This window comes from Amblyomma mixtum, chromosome 3, assembly GCF_055824585.1.
Source record: "Amblyomma mixtum isolate Tamu chromosome 3, ASM5582458v1, whole genome shotgun sequence".
Classification (NCBI taxonomy): domain Eukaryota; kingdom Metazoa; phylum Arthropoda; class Arachnida; order Ixodida; family Ixodidae; genus Amblyomma; species Amblyomma mixtum.
The window spans coordinates 22,664,400-22,691,898 of NC_143014.1; the positions used below are offsets into that span (position 1 = coordinate 22,664,400).

Sequence of the window (27,499 nt, forward strand, 5' to 3'; positions counted from 1 at the left end):
ATACCACCAATGCTCAACGACCGATGTGCAACAAAACGTTAGGAATTATTCCCCATTTCTGCGGATTTATAGCCTAGCTTTCTCATTCTGCGAAATAGAGAAAGCACTATCACTAGTATGGCAGCTCAAGATATCAGGAGTGAATACGTCCATCAAACATAGATTGTGGATTCCTGAATATAACAATAAAACTGAGCACACTTGTTCCCTTACAACCTTGCACCGGACAGAAATCGCTGCAAAGACGGCTTGACAACGCAGCACGAAGGTAAATCCGATGGCCTTCTTCTGAACAATTTAAGGGACTACCTCAAAGCTGAGCGCCGCGTAAATGGCATTTCATACAGATTCAGAACTTGAAAATTTGCCATTCGTCACTGTCCACTGGTCAACAGGGACAATATGGCTAACTGTACAGAACAAAACTTCTTCAGCTGCCTCTCGTGAACAGCTTCTACACAATGTCTTGGGGAATTTTTCTCTTCTAGAAAACCAAAAATCTGGGACCCTCTGCTTCGCACAGTTGTCGGACCTCATGGCAACCTTTAGGTGAACCCACTCGTCCCACAAATCCAGCATTCATGAAGAGACACATCATGTGGCGATGCAAACAGGACTGCTTCTCGCGCATACGCCATGCACCACGCCGACGCCGGCCGGAGTACTACAACTCCCAGAGTGCATCGCGGCGGCAGTGGCGTAGCGCAACTGCTAGTGAAATCGGTCTAGTGAGGCCTTGGAATACCTCCTGTAAACAGGCGGTGAATAGCATTGAATAGAATAGAATTTCATTTACAATATTCCAAACGGCAGGTGGGTTTTTTAGCTATAGTTTCAGCGAAAAGGTTTTTGTAGTACAAACAATTTGCCTGTTTAAGTGTCACATTTAGTTTATTTCGCACAGCCTTAAATTCTGTGAGCTGGTTTTCGCATCGCGAGCATAAAAAAGCCTTAATGTTCAAGCACATAAAACCCATGTTGACCGAGGCTCAAAAGTGTTCACATTGCTGCCTTTGTGCGTTCACCCCAAAAAATGTGGAAGTGCGCAGACTCACGCGAAAGCTTGCCCGGCTCTGATTGGCCTGCTTAGTTCCCGCTTCTGACAACGGCATGGCATCGGTGTCTTTGTTTTACTGTTTTCGGCAGAGACTGGATTTTCGGTGAAAATGGGCACGTCAGGGATGAAACATTGCCCCACCGCTGCCGCCCCCCGCCAGATCACCCGTGAAGACGCTCCATGCAGGCCATGCTTAATAGGCGTGCCACGCTGCAACTCTTCAATGCCTCATGCGCCGTTGTGCAGACAACAGCGACACAACTTAGGTGTGGCACAGTAACATCATGCCAGCCAAGGCAACCCTCAGCAGTTCACTAGTGCCTGATTGCCAACGTGCCTGATGGCGTCCGGTGCACTCAGAGAGAGACGCAACACACTGCGCTAACTCCTCATTGCCAGAACGGACTGCATGCGCTCTCTTCCCCTTGCTCCTTTCAAACTGACTCCCATCGCATCTGTGCATGAGGCTTAGCGTTGTGCTGCGCCACTAACCTGACGTATCCGACCTTTGCTGCCACCCTCGCGCGCACGCCAAGAACGTCGGAGTATAAAGTCACCAGCAAGGACGAGGGGCTTCAATCACTGAATTACATTGCGAGAAATGTGCAGCCATGTCCTGCGAATGTTAAAGCCGGCGTGACTGAAATACTAGGGAGAGGCAATGATCCTAACAAGTCCAAACAAGCTTCCACTACAAGAGGATTTAATTGTTGAATGTCGGTCTCAGCTCTATTGAGTGCTATGGTAGAAACACTAATGTGCTGCATGCAGTTACAATAATTCATGCCTCCCACTTTTGTTTTGTTTTATTTTCAGATAATTCAAAAGCCTGTTTAATATGAATATTTTACGCAGTCCTATAAGTTTCTACTGTAATTTGGAAGAATAAGCATGAGCAATATTTACAGGTATTGCTCCAACTTGTGCTTCTGACATGCATTAACCTAAAGCCCTTCAAACTTTGTACAGTAATGCCAGCCTTTCAAGAATGCCGCCCCACGCTCGCCTCAGTCTTTCCTTCTCCCTAATGCTGGGCGGGGCATCTGCACCTTCCCAAGGCATGGGGTGGAGGCCATTTTTGATGCAGCAGCAGTGACACTGTCTTTCCACCTCCCCCACAACGGGTGCAGCCTTCCCAGGCATATGTCGGACACCATCTTTAATGCAGAATAAGCGCATGCGGGAGAAACTGAGGGAGTGGAGAGGGAAAGGAGGGATGATACTACTCTACCAAGTTTGAGGGGCTTTAACTACATCGGGCTGCACCTAGTGCCACCATCATACATCAATAACCAATGAACATGCATTTTTCTCAAACATGACTCTATAAAAGACATTAATAAAATCACTACCAATAACTCCAAAAGGTGAAAGGTTGACTCACCCTGATTCCTACACCAGAAAAGTGGTCCACTGATGGAGTCTGGCCCTCCTAGAATAGAACAGAGGCATAGCAACTTCATTCTCTTCTTTCTTACTCAGTTGTAGAAGTCGGATGGCATAAGGTTGTGGAAGTGGAATAAGCACGCCCAGCCACATGTTTGTTTTTTCTACAAGCAGCATCAAGTAGTAGTCACACTTGTCACATACAAAGTGAAAGTGTGCTCCACTCTGAATACATTAACTCTTTCCGTACCACGCCCACTGAACTTTGTTAGCTCACGAACGATGGATGTGAACATCAATTTCAAACACTGTCTTCTTGAACATGCTGTGCTTTCTGCCTTGAGGCTAGAAACACTACAGTTTAATTTTCTCTTTAGTACGCCTTTCTTCTGCACATATGTGAATTTTAAACCACTTGTGAGAACAGTGGAGCTTCTAAGCTAATGGCTGCCTCCACCTGAATGGCATGTGCCCTGAAATGCGGCAAATCTCGTGATTCAGCTGCATCCACAGCTAATTCTGCTAACGGTCTAGGTAGCAGTGACTTTGAGGATGCTACCTCATCATCAGCTTTAGTTCAGAGGGCGAACAAGACCTGAGGAACCAGCTCAGAACAACTGTGAATGTACAGTAATCCCTCGTTATAACGAAGTCAGCGAGATGGCGAAAAATTCGTTACAAGCGATACCGTATTTACTCGCATAATAGGCGCACTCGCATAATAGGCGCACCCCTAGTTTGGGCCCGAAAAATCAGATTTTTTTTATTTCCGCGCATAAAAGGCGCATCCCGAACTTGGCACTGTGATCAATACTGTATTTACACGATTGCAAGCCGACACCTCGCCACCCCCCGCTCCCCAACCTTTATTTTAACAAAGTTTTTGCTGAACTGACTACTAGTCCTCACTAGTGCTGCTGCGGACCCACAGCACGTACAACGACATCGCGTAGAACAGCCGCACACAGTTTTCAGGGATGCTCACTTTAAATGTCTGTTTGGAAAGCTTCATCTCCAGCCGGAAACGTTCCCGACTTAGGCCCGCGAAAACCTCGGCGCTTAGAGTCGCGTACGAAAATTTAGGGACGCCGCGGTCGCAACTGCCGCACTTCTCGGCCACGTCGTATTTTCTGACCTGCCGCACGCTAGCCGTGTTCGAGAGCAAACTCCCAGCCGTGTAGCTGTTAAGGTGCTTGGCCGTCGAGCTAAAACAGCAACGCTCCGCGGCAAAGCCATAAACCACGATGAACTATCGCGCTACCGCAGATCCCGGCACTTGACAGCAACAACAACAATAACAAAAAAAAACGAGCTGGAGATGCTGATGGCGATATGGATAGCGAAGCTCGCGGTGGAGGAAAACGATGATGATGATAAGCTGTACCTCGGGCGCCCTCCGTGGGTGGCGTCTGGAAGCTCTTGTGCGCGTGTGTGGCCTCCACGATCAAGCGCCCGTTGCGCGCAGCCGGAGCCGATCGCAGAGGCCTCGGCGCGTGCATTCCGAAGGCTGTTCCCGCGTGGGTCGTGGAAAGTTTCGGTGCGGCCCTTACACGGATCTTTTTTTTTTTAATATTTTCTTCGGGAAAACGGGGTGCGGCCCTTACACGAGTGCGTTTACGCGGTGTGTTCAATTTTGAGAGTCGAAAAATTTCCGGAAATTTTACCCCGCGTAATAGGCGCACCCCGAACTTTGAGCCGGATTTTCTGGAAAAAAAGTGCGCCTATTATGCGAGTAAATACGGTAATTCGATATAAGCGACAGCTCGAAAAAAGCTAAAACACTCAAGATTTAATTGTGCCACAACTGCGAGGAAGCTGGCGGATGACGCCGCGCAGCATCCGCCAGCTGCGGCGGTTGCTAGGCAACGGCTCAAGGTCGGTCTCTGTGCCTCCTCAGAGCACTGCCAAAGCGAAATCACAAGTTCGTGGCCAATGTAGCTTTCGCTGCAAAATTTGCTCGTAGCACATTTGTTACTCAGGGGTGGAAGCAGGCTCCAGCTTTTTGGAGCAGGCACAGGAGCAGCAAAAGTCTTATTTTGGAGCAGCTTTGGAGCAGCAAAAGTCTTATTTTGGAGCAGCTTTGGAGCAATTTGTAGGCTATTTCGGAGCACTTTTGGAGCAGACTGGCGAAATTTTGATGCGACTCAGAGCAATTTTGCATGCAACAAGTCCAAAAGCTGCATAAATATTGATCACGGATCCCACAGGCTAGAATTAACCAAAAGGGCTGCAATTTTTCTAAAGATATTTGCTAGAGTTCATGACAAAAAATAGCCATGTGGCATCTACTACAAACAGTAGCTGCATAAATTAGCTGTTATCAATTTCAGTTCAGAAAAAGAAAAGAAAACAACAACATAATGGGGGCAGTTCATCAAAAGAGGGCAGCAGAATCTCGAATATACTATGTTAGGACCGGAAAAAAAAAGAATACCCGCCAACAGATGGGTTTTAAAATTCAGAAAATTTCCGCAGCCAAAGCAACAAGGAGGGGGCTAATTTGCCCTATTTAGCCGCATAATTTGCGTCCTCTCGTAAATGCGCACCCGGAATTTATTACCCAAGCATGTGTGAAAAAAAAATGCAACAGCGTGCACGCAGGTGCACGCAAGGCAGGCTGTGGAAGATCGACACGAACGCATTGCAGTGTACGGCTGTGAAAGGTGCGAGCAGCGAGGGGACGCCGGCCGCGCAGCTGTAACCACGTAACTGGCCAGGCCAAGCCAAAGCAATGTCATAAGTGCTGCATGTGAGGTGCGAGCACGACGGACAGTAAGCCCGTATATGGACCTGTATATGGAATCTTTTCATCTTTTTGACCAGCGAGGGGTGCAAGTGGGGGGGGGTCAACGTATGCGCGACAATGTAGGGAATATATGCGCGCTATGACCTTGATGGAGTTTTTTAGGACGTGTTTCGCGAAATCTCCGCATCCCTTTTTGGAGTCCTAAGTTACTGACAAAAAGTGCACAAATTATGCGAGTGAACCTGGTATCTCGTTGTCAGCACAATAAATACATCTTGCTATGTGAGGTAAGTTCACAACCCGGCCGCGCTCAAGTTATATTACCAGATAATAGTTGAAAGTACTTTTGCCCATGCTTGTACAAGCATTTCGTGACAGCCACGCGAAGGCGCGAATACGGTTGCGTCCGTTTCGTAGCGAGCGCCCAGTGTTGCCAGCCGACAATAACACTTGGCTAAATTTGGCATTGTATACTTGCAATGGGCGTAAATTGCCGTTTAGGCGCAGCTTGGATCAGGAGATGAAATTGGCACAGCATGGCGCAATTGGCGCAGCACTTCCACCCCTGGTTACTTCTACCAGCAACTCAGTATTGGTCAGCGATCCTCCAAGATGATACAGTTCAAATTTCTCATACCAGGGATTATTATCTATAACAAGAACAAGCTTTAGCTCATTTTTGTGATCCAGACGGGATCCAGGCTGATCGGCAAGCCAGCAGGCTCGGCTTACTTCCCATTCGCACAAGAAAAATACAAAGCAGCCATGCTGCCATAAAGTCTGCCTCCTAGATTCGAGCAATGACAGCATGTCTGTGCAAGAGTGGAGCTTTCGGCAACGACGCTGGCTGCCGGAACGCCGGGTGACAAACTGCGCGCTGCTCCCCGACTGCCCTGATCGGCGCTAAGCCTAGCCGGTTTTGCTTCGATGCCGCAGCTGTTAGCGCTTCGGGACTCGCCAGCACTCAAATAAAGGCGCTACACTCGGCAACCCTTTACTGTCAACCAGTCCCATAATAAAAGATGCGTTAGATTTCCGCGATGCCTTCATCAACGGAGCTAGCTAGCAGACGGCAGGCAAACCGCATCAGGCAGGAGCAGCACCAAAGCGGCTATTGGATGAAATTTGCTTGCATCGCAGTCATCACCTCTACCCCCAGGGCGCGTTTTCAGACGCCAGCGGCCGGCATCAAGGCCGGTCTCGACGCGCTCGCGCGTCGAGACCGGCCGTGGGCAGGCCGGCCCGGCTCAAAGGAGCACGCCCTACATCATCATGACGCTGTGGCTCTCCGCGCTCGCGTTGGCTTCCGCTACCCATCGTTGCGTTTGCCGCGGGCGGCCCGTCGTTGACATGACGCAGCCGGCGAGCTGCGATCGGACGCTGCGACGCCGTTCGCAACTTCGCGCCGCGGTGAATCGTGCTCGCTTTTCGCACATGTGTCCCCGCCGTAACAACAAAATTCAGTGTCCCTAACACGCATTGGGCCGTTTGTCTCGTCGAATGACGCGAATCAAGCATGATCAGCCACTTTTCTGCATCCAAGACACCGCGGTTTTCTGGCATCGCAAAGCGCGAGGAAAACTTTATTTTCTTGTGGATTCTGTCACGGGGAACACCAGGAATGCGCTTCCGACCGAGATTAACGGTTTGGGCGCGCTGCACCATGGCATTTGGCCCGCTGAGCAGGGGACACTCGGCACTCTCTTGGTGCCCGTTACCAGGCAGGTCATCGATCGTGGGTTTGGTACTTTTGTGGCCTGTTCTATGCCTGCATGAGTCTAATTCGTCGGTGGTATTAATTTGACACTGCATGCGCAAAGGGTCGCCGCCACGGCGGCGATTCCTACGCTCGCTGGCGGCGCTGCCTCCACTCGCCACTTCGCTCTAAGCGGGTCAAGCTCTTCGTGCGTTTCGAGTAATGCGGCTTAAAATGCATGAGTTTGGGTCGGGACCGGAAGAAATTTTGAATAAAGCGATATTTCGAGTAAAGCGATTTCGTTATAACGAGGGATTACTGTATCTCGGTTAGTTTCTCATTGGGGCCCATTTTGCTCGATTCAGCGGCAGTTTTTGAAAATGGTATTGACATTACCAACGCTATTAGTTTCATTCACAAGGTTTCCACAACCCTTCGGCAGGAATTGATACCAACTTTGCTGTGAAAGATTCGCCCGACTATTTTGCCCAATGGCATGCCCAACTATAGGGCCTCAGGTGATTGCTTACTAGCTGGAAGACTGTGTGAGCCATAACTTTGATTTTTCCAGAAGTGTTATTGAATACGCAGACATTTTGTACATTCTAACTACATATACTACTTAAAAATTATTTTGGGATAAGAGCACATATTTGAAAGTTTCATTCAATTTTTGTTTAAAAATATTGATTTCGCATATAACATTTGAAAATAAGGTAAATTAAACTTTAATGAAGCTCATATTATTAAGAAGTGTTTAATTGGCTTAATTTTTATGTATTGCATTATATTTAAACCTCGCAGTTCTTAGACCCAAAAAAACAAGCTCCCTTTTGGGAGCTTGTTTTCTTCTTTGTAATGATGCGTAGGGCATTATCATACATGGATTACCATGTGGTATTCTCACACAACCGCTAAATAATTTATAACCAAATTTATTTCTCGTGCTGTTTTTTTGGTCTCAACAGCTGAACGGTGACTGTGAGGTCAAAGTGTGGTTATAGGTCAAGTGAGGCATGAAGAAACTGCAATATAGTAATCGCTGATTCTGCACTTGTTGTGATTCCGGCTCTTGAGGAAGGCTGGCTTCAGCACTGCAGAGAATTAAAATGATACCGCAGTTTTTCCCAACGTTTTTAGATCCCTTTCAGTTTGAAAGCTGCGGTGCGCGGATTGTCGCCGTTCCGTTTCCTGCCGCGCGGTGGCGCTCGCCACGCTGTTTGCCCGACCAGCGTGGCCCTTCGCGTCTACGCCATCGTCGCCGCCGCCTGATTTGGAGCAGCCAGCAGATATCAGCACGGAAGATATCAGCTCGCCTGTGCCAGTTGTTGGCAGTGACGCTTATCTTACAGTATACAAAAGCTTCAAGCAAGGGTGCTTAAAGCATCCCACCAAAAAGATGCTAGAGTTTACCAACATTGTAAACAAAGCAATCTCGATTTCTTTGAAAGAAGGTCCCGTTTTTGGGGACGTTTTTTGAGAGGTGTAGACGAGCTGGAATTGAAAAACGTTGCTCGTCTTGGATGTGCAGAGCATATGGCCACTTTTACGTGCCAAGTGCTGCATTTTGTCATAGTGACACGCATGCACTTCTATGCGAGTGACGTGAACCGTCGGCTGGAGAACAGAGAAAAGGTTATCATTGCAAATAAAAAAGCTCGCCTTCTGTAGCCATTCCCTCCGTGCTTGATGTCGTGTTCGTCGACCAAGCGACGCCAGGCCGCTCCATTAACACTTCCGACTTAGTGTGTCTGCATTTAATGCTTGTCTGTGTTCAACGAAATTAACATTCTAAAAATGAAAGTGCAGGACACTGCTTTCGTCTGTGCGATCATTGCAAATAAAAAGCTCTTCTATAGGTTATTCGCTCCCTGCATCCAGCTCAGTGTGTCTGCATTTATACTTGTGTTCACTGAAATTGGCATTTTAAAGAATGTGCCAAATGCTGCTCGTTTGTGCGGTGCTTGGTTGATAATATAGCGCGGAATTTCGTGATTGATCTAGAAGCGGAACATCGCTAGTTTTAACCTTTCATTAATGTTTCGTGCATTCTCCCGAAGAAATATTGATAGCTTTACTCCAACACACGCATATCATCAGCGCTAAACATCGCAAACGCGATGCGATAAAGCGCAATGCAAACGATTGTTTTTTTGCGAACTGGCATCAGTCTGCTCTTTATCTCAGCCTTACTAGCCAGGCGAAACATTTCTTTAACCATGAGACTGAAGTGTCAATGTGACAGCTCTAAAAGTACAGCAAATTTGAGTTCGACGTGTTCGTTCCCAATGTTATCGCGGATGACAACGGGCTGTCACAGCAACTGGCAAGCGCAAGCGCTCCGGCGGTTCCGGGCCGACAGCGACAGCAGCGCCGCGTGGTGAGTGGAAGCGGACGGGGGCCGCTTTCTCGGGCGCGGCCCAGGGGGAGCTTGCAAACTGAAAGGGATCTAAAAACGTTGGTTTTTCCATGCCTCACTTAACATATAACCCTACTTTGACGTCCCAGCCATCATTTGGCTGTTGAAACCAAAACCGAAATAGCATGACAGAAAAATATGATGACAAATTATACAGCGGTCGCAGACGAATACCACATGGTGATTCGTCCGTAGTAGTGTATCCCGCATCATTGTCAAGAAGTAAACAAGCCACCAAAATTAGGTGTCTATACTCCTTTAAGGGGGGACGCTACCTTTGAAAACCGAAAAATCGCGAAAGAGGCGATTTTTGGAAAAGTATATATTCCGTTTGTATATGTTATAAACTACCTTTTCTGTAATTATCAATGCCTAATTCGGCGTAAAAATATTGAAAATTAGAAATGTAACACGCCAAAGCGGCCCCTGAGCCGCGAGCAAGCGCCGAAAATTCCCCAACTTCGCGCGCGCACCATTCCTCCCACGCTGAACCGAGCGCCACCATTTTGGTCTTGTTTTGTTCGTGCATTCTTGCGCTTTTCTTTGCTGCTGCCGGCGGCGACGGCGGCAGCGTGCTCGAGGCGTGGCTAGCTTTTGATTGGGGGCCTCGCGGCTGCTTTCGAGTTTCCCGCGTCTGAAATCCGAGGCTACGATTGGACCAAGCGCGCGCTCCTCGAGAACGCGGGGGAACGGGCGGCTGCTATTGGCTGCTGCGCGCGCTGACGCGATGGTCTCCGCCGGCTGCTCCCTGCGCGTCGTCTGCTCCGGCTGCTCGCTCTCCTTTGCGCGGTGTGTTCGTTCGCCTTTCGCCAGTTTTGCGATCGCCGTCTTCACAGTCTGTCGCCGTGCCCTTTGAACAGTGTCGTGTAGCTTGTTTATCGTTGCGCGGTCGGTCACGATGCCTACAACGAAATTCAATACGCAACACGCGTTCGGTGCACGGACGCATTCTATGAGGTTCATCCGCATGGCGAAGCGCGCTGCCGACGACTGCATCGACGCGTCCTAGATACCGTATAAACGCGTGTAAGGGCCGCACCCGTGTATGGGCCGCACCCCGTTTTCTCGAAGGCAATGTTTAAAAAAAAAATAAATCCGTGTAAGGGCCGCACCCGAACTTTCCATGACCCAGGCGGGAATAGCCTTCTAAATGCACGCGCCGTGGCCTCCGCGATCGGCTCCGGCTGCGAACAACGGTGCGCTCGATCGCGGAGGCCAAGCACGCGCACAAGAGCTTCCAAAAACCGTCCACGGATGGCGCCCGAGGCCGCAGCCATCATCAACGTCAATACATAGCTTGCACCGACGTCACATCCGGTGGCAGTCGGTTGCGAGTCGGCCATGCTGCCGAACCACTGCCAGGCCGCCTCTAGCTTTCCGCTGCCTGTGTTAGCTCGCAACGTGTCGGTTCTCGTCCATCCGTAGATTCGGTATGGTTTTGTGTGCCACCCTTGGCTGCTATGACTGTAGCGGCAGCTCCAGGCGAAACAAGAAGCCGATTAACACGAACTTCATCTGCATTCGCAAGATAATCGCAGGCATGCAAGTGCGAGCGCTCCATGACACAGTAGGAATCTGCGCGAGCTGTGGCTGGCTCGCATTAAGCGCGATGATTTGGACCCCGACAACCCAAATTTAATTGTGTTCGGAGTGCACTTTGTGACAGGTAAGAGGCTTGTGTCGTCAACTTAATGTTTACGATGTAGCGAACCACGACGGGCGCGCCTGATACCGCCTAGGCCGATCGCTGCCGTAGCGCCAACGACGACGAAGCGTCGCTGAAAGACGAAGTGCCGCCGCTCTGCACGAGATCGCTTGGGTTGGACTGGCCGTCTTCTGCGCCGCTCGCCGTTTTGTGTCGCCCGCTGTGAACACCACGCCTTGCACCATTTCTGCAGAAACCCCCTTTCAACGAAAACGTGGGAAGCAGTGGCTACACTCTTGAATGTTGCTGTTTTGATTGACGCCATCTAATTTGTCTGAAAACACAAACCCAGACTGGGTCCCGTGTCGCTGCATCCTAGCTACAGGAATAGGCAATCCTTTTAGGATCGCTGCGACCGCAGCGAGCAATGACGGCAGAGAAAGCGGCGTGCCGAGGACGAGCTTTTCGTCTCGTTGCTTGCGCATCGCAGACAGGCTTCTCACCCACCTGCTGTAGAAATCATTGTGTGGTCCCATTGATTCGAAGGCTTTCATTTTTTCCAACTTCACAAAGCTGGAAGGAGTACACGATATCCCCCGTGGGCCACTTCGAGGAACACATCAACGCCCATCGTCGCGTCGACTCCCGGTCGCAGCGTGTACGGATCTGTATCGTCGCTAATTTTCACTTCGTCTGCGTAGCTACACGCGCCGATCGAATAAATTCAGACCAGTAGCCTTCACTGAACGGTTCATTCCTCTGTGGAGCAGGCATCGCATTCGAAAGGTAAGAAAACAATCCAAAGCGTCCGAGGAGTGGTCCGGCATCGCAGGGCGGACGGGCGGGGACGGCCGAATGGTTCGGCAGCATGGCCGCAAGCGCTTGATGGGGGCGGAAGTGACGACACGTGCAACCTATGTATTTTTTTCTCCCCCCCCCCCCCCCCCCCCCTGCTTTCGCGACTTCCCGCTATCTAACCAGCATCAGTATCGCCAGCTCCAGCCTTTTATGGCGGATTAGCGCGTTCGCCGTAGTTGTGGCTTTCGCGTGCTGCCGCCGAGTAAGCACCTTATCAGCTACACGGCTGGGAGTTAGCTCTGGAACGCGGCAAGCGCGAGTGCGGCGGGCAGGGAACTCGACGTGGCCGAGAAGTGCGTCCAATGACAGGTGCAATCAAAAGGGTGCATTGAGAAACACAAGCTGCAAAAAACGCGCTTTCCGAGGCGAGCCGTGTGAGTTTCCCCGAACTGCTCTGCTAGTGATGGAAATGCGAACAACGGCTACGCGTTGACAGCGGACATGCTGCGCGGCTTTTTTGGGATGAGCGTGCACCATAATAAATGCTGTTCATTCCCTGATTGCTGTGTTTTTGCTTAAAAAATTTTTTTTTTTTTTTCTAAATCGCGTGTATGGGCCGCACCCCGAAAATTGGCTCCCGAATCTGGAAAAAAAAGTGCGGCCCTTACACGCGTTTATACGGTATGTACGGGTCCGTCAGCGGCGGAGAAAGATGCCCTGCGCATGGGCAAGGCTGAGGAACAGAATGAAGTGACAACTCGGAGGCGGCAAAAAAAAGAAAGCACGGAGACAGCTCCAGCTATTCAGCAGGATCGTTTTAGACCTGGAAATGTCAACTTTTGACGGTCATTTTCTCTGAATTTTTTTTTTTTTCCTTGTATGGCTGCTCACTGCAGCATATCTCAGAAACCACTCATCGGATTTCTGTGTGGTCTTTTTACCCTATACATAAATAAATTTTGGGGGGCAAGAAACGCCAATTTATTGAAGATATTGTGTTTGGAATTGTTGATAAATAAAATTTGGTTAATTAGTGCATGTCTAAGTAGTAATTAAATTCAGTGATGAGCAAAAATTTTTTACCAAAGAATTTTCGAAGGGCCTTGTTGTTGCCTGAGGTGCCTATCCAGGTATTATCATAAATTAACTTCATAGTGCCAACACATTCTGCATATTCTCCTGGCCTGTCCCAAGAACCCTTGTAAACCACCTCGATATACTCCTGTAACTTCAGAACCAGAGGGCACAACTCTGTGAAACTTAGTAATTCTTCAGGTGTTTATGCTGTGAGCCTACCCTGAAAATTTCATCAAGATATCTCGAGAAACAAAAGAGTTGGTGTTCTCTCAAACTTCTAAGGCCATTTTCTCAGAATCAATATTTTGCCTGGTGTGGCTGCTAGGGAAAGCCATATCTTGGGAACCACTTATCAGAATTTCATGGGGTTTCTTTTGCACCATACCTGAATAAATGTCTGAGGGCAAGACAAGCCCGTTTTTTTAAGATATTGTCTGTGGAATTTGCAATAAACAATTAAAATTTGGTTAATGTAGGTCTAATAAGTAACACTAAATTCAGGTCTGTGCTAAAATTTTTCAGCAAAGAAATTTACAAAAAGGGCCTTGTCTTGCCCTGGGGTACCTATCCAGGAATGACTATGCTGAATTTCAAAGTGCCAGCACATTTTGCAAATTCTCCAGGCATGTCCCAAGGAACCCATGTAAACTACCTTGATATACTCCTGTAACTTGAGAACTTGAAACTTGGTAGTTCTTCCAATGTTTGTGCTACAAGCTTACCCTGAAAATTTCATCCAGATATCTCAAGAAATAAAAAAGTTGATGCTCAAGGGTAGCCTCCCCCCTTAACAAAAATCCAAAAAATAACAATATCCAACATGACATCCAAATAACGACATCCAACAGCTGTCCAAATGAACGGATGAGAACTAGATCACCTGAACAGAGGCATCATCATTGTCACTCTTCATCATAAGTGTGGCATGTCCCTGGGGCACCAGTTTCTTGAAGACTTCACTGAAGAACTTGGACACCTGCTTGAAGGTGAGCTGGATAGCTTCATACTTGCGCATTTCCAGGGCATTCATGAGCTCCTGGATTGACTGCACCCACAAACAAACATTTCAGAGAATTAAATCTCTTCCCACCAGAGACTGGTCCAATGTGAAAGCCTGAATTTCAATCAATACTGAAGGCTGGCAGACCACTTAGAAAAAGATGAATGTGCCCATTTCATTAACAAGAGTACTTCAACATGACACTCAGTGCACAGAATACAAGCATTAATCTTGGAAAAAGAACAGCGCAAAAGACAAAAGACGTAGAGAGAACAGACACCACAAGCGCCACAAGATGCAGTACCAACTCGATTAAATGCCAGTATTACAAGCAGTAATGGCGCTGGAAGCGGTGGGAATGGCTAAGAGCATTTTGGTGCAGGCTTTGCGGCAGAAAAAATTTAAGTGAAGCAGCTTCCTTGTGTTTTGAAGCAGGAGCCTGATAGTGATAAGATAAAAATGGTAATATGCAGGGTCTTCCAACTATTTTTAAAAATGATAACACGCCGATTTGAATGCGCAGGGCTGTAGGCAGTCGCCTTAGCCAGGTCTGCAATTTTTTTTTGATGTGCCCAAACTTATTATACCCCAGTCACACTAGTAAATTTAATATAATTCGAAGCAAATGGCATTACCATCTAATGTCACTAATCAGCTGTTACACGAGATCATTTAATGTCACTAGGTTCAAATGACGTTCGTCAATGAATGAGTTTGAGAACTCATTCGCATTTGATCTCGAACCGAACATATACTCTAGACGCCAGATACTCAGCAGAAACAAGCGAAGCGAAAAAATAATGTGCATACCACCGAAGTCAGAAACTCTATTTATACAGCTGAGCTAAAAAAATTTCAATTTTGGTGCGAAACTATTCGCACTGGAGGTTGTCATGGGTAGCTATTACTCTTTGTCTCAGACTTGGCCGAGCGTGAAGCACAGCCCCGACAGCGACAGTCGATCATTTAGGGTTGAGTATTTGCTGACGGCTGGCGTTCCGGCTCGGTCTCTCCGAGAACACATAATAAGCACACCTCTACACCGGAAAAATTACTTGAAGCCTATAATGTTGTACAGAAATGCTCTCACCTAATTTTATAGAATACTACACAACAATTTAAAACAACTTTTATGGAAATTCAATGCATCGAATGCCATTTGATTTGAATTGCATTAAATTTGCTAATGTGACAGGGGTATTATGTATTGTTCAACAAAGAAAAATGAGGAAAATTCTGCATCGATAACCAAATTTTCTATGGAGAAGGCGTTGAAAAAAAGCCTATTTTAGTTGTTTCTGTGAATACCATATTAGCCAGGTTGCTTCTAAAAAACTTCTCCTGCGAGATATAAAAATTGGCTCTTGATCGCACTCCTGTGTCCCGATGTGAGCACTCTGCACTCCAATTGAATAAACTCAGTTAGGGGAAGCCATGGTGAATAAACAGGCCACCTGTCACAACAGTCGTTCCATGATGAGCTCAACCACACCATAGCCATTTCAGTGAACAGTAGCTGATCTGATTTTCCGGACTGAAATAATTCAGATTTGCGCGATATTTCGGACTTCGCTGAGGAACCGCCACGCACCTCATAGGAACGTGTACACTTTTACGGCCGATATTTTGGACTTTGTGGAATCTAAAAGTTAAAATTTTTGGACTAAAATCGACGCCAACAATATTGTGGAGGTTGTTTTTCAACCGTAAGTTCGTTATTTCGGCCTAATATAGATGTGAGTGGGCATCGCTGTCGCAACCAACCGGCTCCCTGCCACCGTGAAAGGCGCCATCTTGGATTTCAACGGAACCGGCAGGTGCAATCGGACTGGCTTGGATGGGCTTGGATGGGATGGGATTTATTCTCCATCGTTGCCATTCGAGATAATGGGATGCTCTCCGTTGCCATCGAGATAGCCTACAAAGAGCGCGTGATCTCATTGAAAACGAGGCAGTGGAACAGCTGCAGCATCCGCCGCGGCTTGGACGACACCCCCCCGTGCGGGGCAGCAAATGCGGTAGAGGTGGGGAGGGGGGACTGCACTCGGAGGCGCTCGCCTTCCTGTGGGTTACCCATGGATTACCTTTAGGTCTTCGCGAGCGTCATTGCCCGATGCAAACAGACTGTTCTTACTTCGCGCAGCGAATGCATTCATTCACGGCATGACTGCAGCCGCGTCGCACTGTCTGTTATCATGATGTGATAGGGTGCGGACATGACGAAAGCATGGCTATGACTAAAAGAGAGGCTAATATTATCGATTGTAGGCGGAACATGGGGAGCGGCGTTTTTGCGATTTTGAAAGCCGTTTTTTCGCAGAAAAGTTGTTTTTTTTTTAAGTTCAGGATTTTTCGGAGTGTTCGATTATTCGGACCATTTTTCGGGTCCCGCCGAGTCCGAAAAATCGGACAGCGACTGTATAGCACACATTTCTTGCAGTCCGACATCCACACCTCTGGCGACAAAGCGTTTGACACGCATGTGCAGTCCGCGTCTCAAGGAGCACCTTTCCTCAGTTGATGTGTTCAGTGGTTTGCCATGTGCTTCCCACACACTTCCCTGCTTCCTTTTCAAGAGTCTGCGACAAAGAGACTCGGTTCGGACTTCTTCACACCGCAACTATATTTCAAGCTTGTGTGGCAGGCAACATCTGGCAATGAGAGATCATGCGAGCCCAATGTGGTAACCGTATGTCAACCCACAGAGAATGCCACCCTATTATTGGAAGTGGCTCAATTTACTTCGAATCCCTATTAATTCGAAAACTTGATCAAACAAAATTCAAGCTGAAAGGAAACTTCTTAAATGGCGGGGCTGATGTTCCCCGCGAGTTGGCACACTGCGGGTCAGCACATTGCACCCGCGTAATTTCGAATTCATACCGTTCTTGGACGTCGTCTGCCGCACAAACCTGACAGTATCCACAGTTTGCGGAACCCATCTATCCCAAGTCTTTTGTCTCAAATACAAGAAGAGGTAGTAGCGAAGAGCATGGAAGGCATACAGCTTGATGGAGACTGTGAGCACGGAAGAATATGGTGGCGCATTTTAAAGCGAAGGTCAGCGTACCCACGGCAAAACGCACCTCAGCCCCGACTTTTCTATCATAAAACCTCCAAAAACTGGCGTTTTGATGACAAGCAAGATGCCTCTCATACGCAAGCCACCATAGAGTGCAGGTCGTTAGTTACGATGCAGATTTTGGCTCTAGCCACTAGGCTTAATAATTAAGCCTAGTGAAGGCCAACAATGATGAAGTGCTTGCTTCAGCCGTTCGTCAGTTCTTGGTGCTTCGCCATGTCGACCTTCTCGTTACAGGCCCTTCGTACCGTGGACACAGCACAGCGTAATTCCCGCAGCAGCAGACTCGCTTTCACGTCTAGACTTCTTCCGAGCTTGTGCGTTCGTCGGCAACATGCCAAAGGCAGTACAGCCATCGTACACCAAGCTCGTGAAAGCAGTTGCCGCCCGTCGTCTGTGTGCTCAACATGTAGCGAGATTTAGTCAAGAGGAGCTTCAGAATGTGCACAAATGACCGACCCCTTTGTTCGGCATATTGGCAATAAGTTAACGATTTTTAGTGAAATTTGAGTTTTTGAGCTGCCCGATTTTTCGGATGTTTATGTCCGAAATATCAGTCCTTGACTTCATACCAGATGTTTCTTTAGCCAACAGACATTTTTTTTTAAAAGCTGTGAAAGATACATGAAAGTGTAGGTGGTCTGGTGGGTGAATTTTAGAGCAAGGCAGACACTTTCTGCGATAGAGAGCAACTAAAGCAATTATTTAAAATTAATTCATCACCTTTTTAATTTGTGTCTTACGGCACAAGAAGATATTGTAAAACTGAAGGGCATCAACATTAACAGCCAGCACAGTATCGCGTTTCCAAATAATGAATCTTAAATACATGCTTCTAAAACTTCAAGTTGGCTTTCCCACACTGGAAGCATGCATGCCACATACAACCACCTCTTTTGATGGAGCAAAGAAGCGAACCCGAAAACTAATGCCCGCCGAGAATTCTGAAGCAGCATGCCGTTCCCACAATTTGACTGAGAAGGACAGGAAAGTCAACATCGGCGCCATTTGTGAATGTTTGTGGCATGCACATTTCTTGCATGCTCTCCACACCATGAGATGACCAGAGTAAATTTCTGCATGTTGCAGACCTGTTTCGCTGCTCTGTTTTCATTGCACGAGCTGACAACGGGCCCGGATACCATGACGCCGGCCCTCAGCAGACTGATTACAGGATGCACAGAAAAATGAGGTTTTCCGCTCGTGCTGCCTAACATTTGGCAGAGCGCCAAGATGCTGTGCGCCCTTGATAGGAGCGCCGGCAGCGGTGGCTTGCTTGGCCCGCTGCCGTACGCACAACTGTGCCGCCAATGTATGGATAGACATACTGTATACCGGGTGTCCCAGCTAACTTGAACCAAGGGTTTAAAAATGAAATATTGGGGTCAGGAGAGTGAAACTACCTGCATATTGGTGACAGGCATTTGGCGCACCACAGGAAATTTTTTGTATTGCAATTACTTAACTAGTAATTAAAATAATTTTTTTTAAATTTTTAATATTGACTTTAGACACTAAGTGTGATTCGCAAAGTTGGAGAGCACTTTCAGAAACCCCCATTCCATTATTCGCCATAAAGAAAACCTTACGTGTACCTCTTTTTTCGAGCTCGAAAGAAAGCCCGCGAAATACAAAAAAAACCACGTGACGAGCGCATTCGCGCGCCGCGATCGTGCTGCTCTCAACCGTGCTTTCAGTGAACGAAATCAGCTCCGGTATTCATTCGGCGGCCCCGTTTCAGAGGCAGGCCGATATCTTGGTGGTGGTTTCTTCGGCCGTGTCAGCCAGTTCGCGCGTGACGGTGTAAATTGCAGCGAGTGCGCTGCGCTTTGCAGTCGCGATAAAGACTGCCAAGCTCGAAGTTTTCAAATGAGAGGAGTTTTATTTGCCAGTTGCAAAGAAAATAAAAGTGGCGGTTTATGGCTTGGCTGTGCGGCGATGACAGCCGTGGCATGCGGTTGCCCTGACTCCATTTCATTTCGGTTTCTTACCAATTATAAAAAGTGCTCGAATAGGTCACCTTGTGCGACGATACAGCTATGGCATCTTGTAACCAAATCAGCCGTTGCATTTCGTATGACAGCCTCAGGCATGTTTAAACAGACTTCCGTTATTTTGTCTCTAAGGTCTTGCGGTGTGGAAGTTGGTGTGCTGTACACCTTGTCCTTGATATGACCCCACAAAAAGTAGTCCAGAGGTGTCATATCAGGAGACCTGGCTGGCCAGTTCACGGGACCTAGTCGTCCTATCCATTTCTGCGGGAACGCTGCGTCGAGCCAGGTCCGAGCCTTGGCGCTGCTGTGCGCGGGGGCGCCATCGTGTTGAAACCACACATTTGTGGCCCTGGCGAGCGGTAGATCCGAAAGGAAGTCGTCAACGGGTCCTCTGAGGATATCATTGGTGTAGCGATCTGCTGTCAGCGTCTGGTCGAAAAACACAGGCCCGCTCAAACTACCGTCGAAAAGTCCACACCAAACACTAAATATGACCACTGGTACTGGTGCTGCGTCTGTAAAACCCAGTAGGGATTTGAATCGCTCCAGTAATGAGCATTGTGCAGGTTCACCTGTGAATTGCGCGAAAAACTAGCTTCGTCACTCCATATCACTTTGTTCAAAAAATCCGGGTCGTCCTGCATCTTTATCAGAATCCAATTAGCAAAATCGGTCCTGTTTTGGAAGTCCCGTGGCAACAGATTTTGATGAAGCTGTACGTGGTACGGATGCAGGCGGTGTTTGCGCAGTATTCGCCAAACTGATGACCTGGAGACTCCGGTATCCTCGCTCACGCTGCGCACGCTTGCTTGGGGTTCCAGAGCGAACAGCGATAAAATATGCGTCTCGAAGTCCTCGTCAAAAACAGGTGCTCTGTGTCGTGTGGACGTAAAACTGCCCATCCGTCGCAGCGTCTCGAAGGCACGCAGGATCGTTACTGAACTTGGCCGCCTGCCTGGGTGCCATTGTTGCATAAGGTCTGCAGCGCGCCTTCTGTTCCCATGACATGCACCTAGAGCCAGAACCATGTCTGCTTTCTCTTCATTTGTAAACGGCATGTCTGCAGTGCTAGTAATCACTACACCAAAGATTCAGTCTCGCATGAGAGTGGCATAAGAAGAGCACACGACAAACTGTGCTTCACCGCTGCTTCCAGCTTTCAAAATCCTCATTAGGAAACTGCAACACACAGCCGCCAACACCTCGCGGCGAAACATTATTCCCTGTATTTCTCTTTTGCTTCTGAGTGACAAAGCAGACTCGCCATCTCAGTATCTTATCAGATTGGGACTAAGTCGTCGTCGCCGGGTGCCAACTAGCTGACGCGGACGAAAAACCCCCGCCAAGATATCGGCCTGCCGCTGCAATGGGGCCGTCGAATAAAGGCCGGAGCTGATTTCGTTCACTGAAAGCACGGTTGAGAGCAGCACGATCGCGACGCGCAAATGTGCTCGTCACGTGATTTTTTTTGTATTTCGCGGGCTTTCTTTCGAGCTCGGAAAAAGAGGTACACGTAAGGTTTTCTTTATGGCGAATAATGGAATGCGGGTTTCTGAAAGTGCTCTCCAACTTTGCGAATCACATTTAGTGTCTAAAGTCAATATTAAAAAATTTAAAAAAATTATCTTAATTACTAGTTAAGTAATTGCGATACAAAAAATTTCCCGTGGTGCGCCAAATGCCTATCACCAATATGCAGGTAGTTTCACTCTCCTGACTCCAATATTTCATTTTTAAACCCTTGGTTCAAGTTAGCTGGGACACCCGGTATACTCGCGTAATGAACCCTCCCCACTTTTTGCCTCGAAAAATGGAATTTTTTTTTACTGCGTAAAAGCTGCGTGCCGATCTTCAGGGCCACATTGGAGCATGTTCACGTTATCTCGGCGTGATTGGCTGGCACTGCTGACAATAACAAGGTCAACAGATTGCGACGTGATGCAGCCAGCTTCTTTTAATGCGAGGTACACCAGCGGGGTAGCTCAGTATTCTGGAGCCCTTCACTACGGCTCTTCTACCCTTGGCTCACAGCGCAGCTCGGGTGTCCTCCTAGTGAGAGTGGCAAGTGCTGCATATTTCCTTTCCCCCCATGACTGCATGATTATTGTTGTCTAATGCGAGAGAAACGCCGCAGACAAGCGCAGGTGACGCGGAAACGAAACTTGGTGACCACACACTTTTGCCGAGGATGATGATGATCTGGTTGCTTAGTGTCATCTGTCAAACACAAAACAAAACCTTGCTTACAGCGCCATTTGCGTGCAGCGGCAGCAAAACGAAGTAAAGACAATGCATTTGGACGTCAGCCACCCGCCATATTGCTGGAGCTGCGTGTGAGTGGTCTGTGTGCTTTGACTTGTGCGTTGTGGTGATGGGCCATTATGCCAGCTACATGGCAGGTTTCAAGATAAAAGTCATGGAGCATGCCTTGGAGTACGGCAACCGCGCAGCCGGGTGACTCTTCAATGCCGACCCGGTGTGTGTGCGCTACTGGCGTAAACAAGTGGACGAACTGAGGGCTACTGGAAAAGATTGGCGCGCATTTCGAGGGCCCAAACAAGGGAAGTTCCCTCACATGGAGGAAGAAGTGCTGAACTACGTGAAGAGGCTGCGCAACGAAGGATGTGCTGTATCTCACGAGCTCATTCAGAACCACGCGCTAGTCACTGCAAGGAGTCACGGCATTCCTTATCTCTAATTTAAAGACAGCAGTGGTTGGAAAACTTGTTTTATGCATCGGAACGGGCTATGCCTGAGAAGGCGTACGACGCTATGTCAGCGGCTGCCGGCGGACTGTGAGGACAAAGTGCACGACTTTCATCGCTTTGTCATACGTATCCGGGAGGAGAAGAAGTTCCTGCTCTCACAGATTGGGAACACCAACCAAACGGCGATAAACTTTGATATGCCGCGGAACAGCACTGTGGGGCCTGAAAGGTGCAAGAAGCGTGCACGTGCGCCGAGAAACACAGGTGCACGGGCACCGAGAAACAGCGGTGCACCGTAATGCTCGCTGTAACGGCAGATGGCAGGAAACTGCCACCGTTCTTTATATTTAAGAGGAAGACTCTTCCAAAAGGCACCTTTCCGGCTGGGATTCACATTCGTGCCCAAGAGAAAGGGTGGATGTCGGCACAACTCATGGTCGACTGGCTCAAGACAGTCTGGGGACGACGACCAGGGGCCCTTCTGCCATCGCTCCTTGTCCTAGACAGTTTTCGTGGCCACTTAGACAAAGACGTCCAGCGCCAAATGCGCTAGCGAGCTGCGAACAGACATCGCCATAATTCCGGGCGGCCTAACCTCAGTGCTGCAGCCACTTGACGTCTCTGTCAACAAACCATTGAAGGACAACGTGCGGCGGCTGTACGCAGAGTGGATGGCAGCGGGCAACCACGACCTGACACCGACTGGCAAGATACGAAGGCCAACCATCGACATGCTTTGCCAATGAATTCTGGAAGCATGGAATTTAATTACCCCCGAGGTGATCGTCCGCAGCTTCAAGAAAACTGGAATATTAAATGCTTGGACGGCACAGAAGATGATGTGTTGTGGGACAATGACGACGACGAAGTTGCGAGCGACGCGAGCGAAAGCCTTGACTCGGAGAGCGAGGCCGAGTGATAGTGCGAGACCGAGTCAAGCAGTGTGTGAAATAAATTTTTTTTATTCACATCGCATCCGTGGTTTTTCTATAGAGGTAAGGCTTCGATTGCATTTTTATCAATACCCACGTTGTGATATGAAATTTAATCGCCCGAAAATTTCGAAAAAAAATTTCTCCCGCATAATGAACCCCCCCACCCCAACTTGAAGTCAATTTTTTGGGAAAAAAAGTGGGTTCATTACACGAGTATATACGGTATATGAAATTTCAACACTCGCAAAAAAATCTGTTGAAACTTCTTTTCCCTCTTAAATGAACCATCCCTCCAAATTGATGTCAACTTTTCTGGACAAAAGTGAGTTGATTACGCAAGCAAATACGGTAATGTGACGTGACAGATATCAGCTACCTCACTTAAGATGCTTTTCTTAAGAAAATGCATCGAAAAGCACTAGACATGCACTGAATGTTTTCTACACACCTTGAGCTGTACTTTCTGGAAATAAATAAAATGACATATGATGCTACATTCAGTGCATGGCAACGGGCAATGGGGTTTTACACATGTACAGAAAAAGGGACGTACACTGTGTCCGCGGTCAAGTTCCTCTTTCCGCTTTGCCAGTTTTTCCTTCTGGTCAGAGAAGTTGATGAACTGGTCCAAGGCCTTTTTGTTTACATGGCTGTACTTCTTCAACTCATGGTTGCTTTGCTCAAGCTTCTTGAACAGCTGCAACAGAGTAACTCCAACTGTTAGTTTTGCAGTCATGGCACCAAGAAAAACAACAAGTGCCAGGTGTCAAGATTAAAATGCAGACAGTCGGGTATCAAATTAGCTAGGCCTAATTTTGCAGTCATGGCACCAAGAAAAACAAGTGCCAGGTATCAAGATTACAATGTAAACAGTCAGGTATCAAATTAGCTAGACCTAATCTGCAATACAGTAGAACAATGTATTCTAATAAATCCATGCTCCAGGACGCTATGCCCACAAATGAACCCATCGCAGATTGTTGTACCAAGTGCCCAAAACTAATCAGCAACCTGTAGCATACGCCTGCACCTACAAGTGTCTGCTCTATATATCAAACAAGAGACCATCAAATTAGACATGCACCATGGAACTTGGTTAAGGGAGGAGGAAAAAGCTTTCAAAAAGTTTCGATTAATGAAATCACAACTATGAAAATTTCAGGAAAATATATTTTTGCACGTTATTTCCAGATACAGCAGAACCCCGGTGTTCAGTCTTTTACAGGACCAAGGAAAAGAAAAGAAAATAAAAAATATACCAGCTGGGGAAATGTAGTAGCTGGGAAACACAAGAAAAAAAAAGAACATAGTTATCTGCTTTTTTTTTTTTGCACTTCCGGTAAGGGCAGCATGCTCTCCGGAATTTGCAAGGCTTTTGTGGCTGCTGCCATCATTTCCATACAGCGAACGTCTTAAAACACCCTGGGATGGCTCCCTCTTGACCTGAGCAGCTGTTGGTGGAAGGGAGGCAGCGGCGAAGAGAGCAGGTGAAGTCAAGGCACTTTACTCCTACACAATTCTTCTTGTCTGTTGGGACCCAGAAATTGCATTTTCAAGTGGCAGGTGACCAGCAAAACGGAGATGACAGAAACATGCCTCAGAGCCGACCCGCACAACCACATCTCAAGCAGAGCTGCTCACGACATACCGTATATACGACTGTATATATGGTATACCGTTCAGGGTCACTCCCCCAACTTGGGAGCTGGTAATTAAAAAAAGAAAAAGTCAGCCAAAAGAATTGTTGTATCTGTGCACAATTCTGCCTGCATGGTATATTCCACTGAGAGCCAATACACGATGATAACTGCTTGCAACGCTCTGTATGACCCCAGACGCGTTGCCCCACGAGCCAGGCTTCACCTGGAAATGAAAACACATGGTGCCTCAGTGCTGTTAACTTGTCTTGTGCGCTCAGCATGCACGGCAGAAAGGACAAAGCGTTAAGCCAGAATTGGGTGCGCCAACACTAGCTGCACCAACACAGCGGACATGCTGCGCAGCTTCTTGTGGGATGAGTGTGCACGTGAGCACAGCAGCAGCTCGGAGTCGGAAGACTCCGTGAGTGACGGCTGAACGTTGAATAAATGCCGCTCACTCCCTAATTGCTTTTTCCACTTAAAAAAAAAATATATTTTTTGTACATCGCGTGTATGAGCCACACCCCGAAAACTGGCTCTAAAATCTGGAAAAAAAAGTGCGGCCCTTACACGTGTTCATGCGGTATTTCAAGTAAACCTGAAATACTTAAAACTCCAGATAAACCTGTTTCTTGCTACCATATTTAAAGTCAATTCAGGTATACATCTAAAATCTCGAAAATGATTAGATACAATCATAAAAGTTTTACTTTCTACTGCAAAAAAACGAACCTCCCTTGAGGCAGCACACAAGATTCAACGACTCACCTGTTTTAAACTCAGATTCTGATACTTCTCAAATGCATCTGCAGGCAGTGAACCAAGTTCTCGAATCTTCCGCATGCACTCTTCTTTCTTAAATGTAAAGAAATGAAATGTGAATGCACTTTCAATAAACAAAAATAGACACGGAACAGTGACACTGTCGCAGGTGCACAAAGCACAAGCATGTAATAAGGGAGTAATTACTCATTGACATCCACCTGAGCGCAGCCATACGGCTACAAAGGAAAGCTATACAGCTTTCTCAGAAACTTCGTAGTTAAAGAAAAATTCGTCCTGGTCCGGGATTCGAACCCGAGACCACCGCTTCATCAAAGCAGTCGCTCTACCATTGAGCAAGCCAGGATGGCAAGCTTATGGTAGGGTGAGAGCGAATTGATCAATAACTCGAAGTGGGAACAGTGTTGGTCAAATGTTTAGGGGAATCCCCCAAGGTGGAGTAGATTTTTCTTTAACTACGAAGTTTCTGAGCAAGCTGTATAGCTTCTCTTTGTAGCCGTATGGCTGCGCTCGGGTGGACGCCAATGAGTAATTACTCCCTTATTACAAATCTACTCCACCTTGGGGGATTCCCCTAAACATTTGACCAAAGCACAAGCATGTAAACAAACTGTCCTATTTTAGCCACAGCCTCTCCCATTCAGCTGTCTAGATGCCATAACAACCAAGAAAGCTAATCCTTACAGTGAATAGCTCCCGCATTAGGCACAACAAGCGCTGCCAGGAGGGAGCCATACTGGTCCCAAACACAAAGAAAATGGAAGAGGGTGGGGCAGGCCGGGACAAGGCCGGGATGGGGGGGGGGGGTCAATGTACACCGTAGTACATTTTGCGCGTTATGGCCTTTGCAGTTTTTTTTTTAGGGCATGTTCATAAAATTTTCACGTAATTTGCATGCCGCTTTTATGAACTTTTCATTTAAAGAACGAAAGTACGCAAATTACACAAGTGAATACGATATTCCGCATTATGGCCTTCATAGTTTTTTTAGAATGTGTTCAGGAAATTTCCACGTAATTTGCTCACCCCTTTTTTTGAAGACATAATTTAAAGAAAAAAGTGTACAAATTACACATGTAAATATGGTACTGTAGAATCTTGATGATACAATTACGGTTGATCCAAATTTTGGGATGATACAAATTTTGAAAGCGTCTCGTAAAAGTCAATGCAATAAGCCAAGCTGGGGGAAGCCGAGCCAAATTGTGAAAAGCTCACTGCTTCTGTACGTTTCTAACAATGAGTTGGCTATATCGCGAAGCAGATGACGGCTTAAAAGGTATGCACCACCTTAAAGGAATGCACCACACAAGACCGCGTACTCGCACCTATTGTGGAACTGACTTGTCACTCCATATTTCAGGTACACCTAAATGCAACCTGTCACTTTACAATCCAATATAATCTCAACCACATGCCCCGAAAACAGCATGTATTTGCTCCACACAATGAGCGAACCCTTTTGTCAAGGGGTCCATTTCTGTGCCTTGTTATCAGACTGATCGTACTAATCACTAGCAACAATTAAATTATCCCGTTTAAAGAATTTGAATACTTAGCTTTTTCACGTTAATTACAGTACAGCAAACTACATGGCTACAAATTATAATCTCTCTACATTCCTTCAAGCGATGAATATAATGGCGCATGTAAAACCGAAGTTTGTTTCATTTTGGTTCAGCAACAAATACACAGTAACCAAGAGAATTGGCAATTAATTTCACTTGCGAACAATTAAGTGCATCTGTTTTTCCCAGCTTTATTATCACTACCTTTTCACAATGCTGTACCTGTGTCAATTAATCACAAGTCTGATGCCACAGCCTCCACACACGAGAAATCTACACTTTCAGTGTAAACAGGGGAAAATAGTTCGCATGATAAAAAAATTAGAAAAATTCCTCCCTGGGTACATGCCTATCAGCATCAGTCGGCATACTATGAACAGCTCCTTGTCTACAGTCGTATCCAATTCAAGAACAAAGCGGCAAATGCCCCTCAAAAGAGCCCCTCCAGCTAATGTGTCGACCGATTCTCCACCTCTCCACCTTGACAGATCACTTTGGACCAACTAGCATGAAATTGCAAGGGATGGCAGATGAAAGGAGAATAACCACAGCTTAAACAGTGGCGGCATGAAAATCTGTCGACGCCACTGGCTCGAAAGCCTCTTTTAAAGGGTATCTGCCACTTCATTTTTGAGCTGTATCCGACCATAGCAAGGCTCGCCGACATTAGTCTGCGGCAAACACTATCGTCCCTGTGAGATGTAACCTCAGCTACATGTCCACTCTCATGCAGTGTGATTCCCTTGCACATGCTTTCACTACAAAATTAACTGTTTGAGACGCCAACAGGCAGAAAATGACGTGCGCATATCTCGGCCTTGCTTGCAGTGGCAGTGGGAAGCCATGACGAGCGGACCACCCATAGTTCCAACGGCTGCCGCTAGACGGCTTTCAGTAGCGCCCCTATAGGTGGTGCGCATAGCGTATACAGTCTCCGACCAATTTCTCGGATCCGGCGGGCCCCG

At 47.4% G+C, this 27,499-nt stretch overlaps 1 protein-coding gene across 1 annotated transcript in view; it reads right to left on the bottom strand.

Annotated features, from left to right (window-relative positions):
• SMC3 (structural maintenance of chromosomes 3) overlaps nt 1–27,499 on the bottom strand; it is a 118,549-nt gene that overhangs the window by 21,972 nt on the left and 69,078 nt on the right. The window contains exons 25-28 of the mRNA XM_089578350.1: nt 24,952–25,038; nt 23,097–23,240; nt 13,705–13,869; nt 2,442–2,489 (exon numbers count right to left, since the gene is read on the bottom strand). Of these exons, the coding sequence (XP_089434476.1) occupies nt 2,442–2,489; nt 13,705–13,869; nt 23,097–23,240; nt 24,952–25,038 (444 nt within the window). The remainder of the gene's footprint in view (nt 1–2,441; nt 2,490–13,704; nt 13,870–23,096; nt 23,241–24,951; nt 25,039–27,499) is intronic.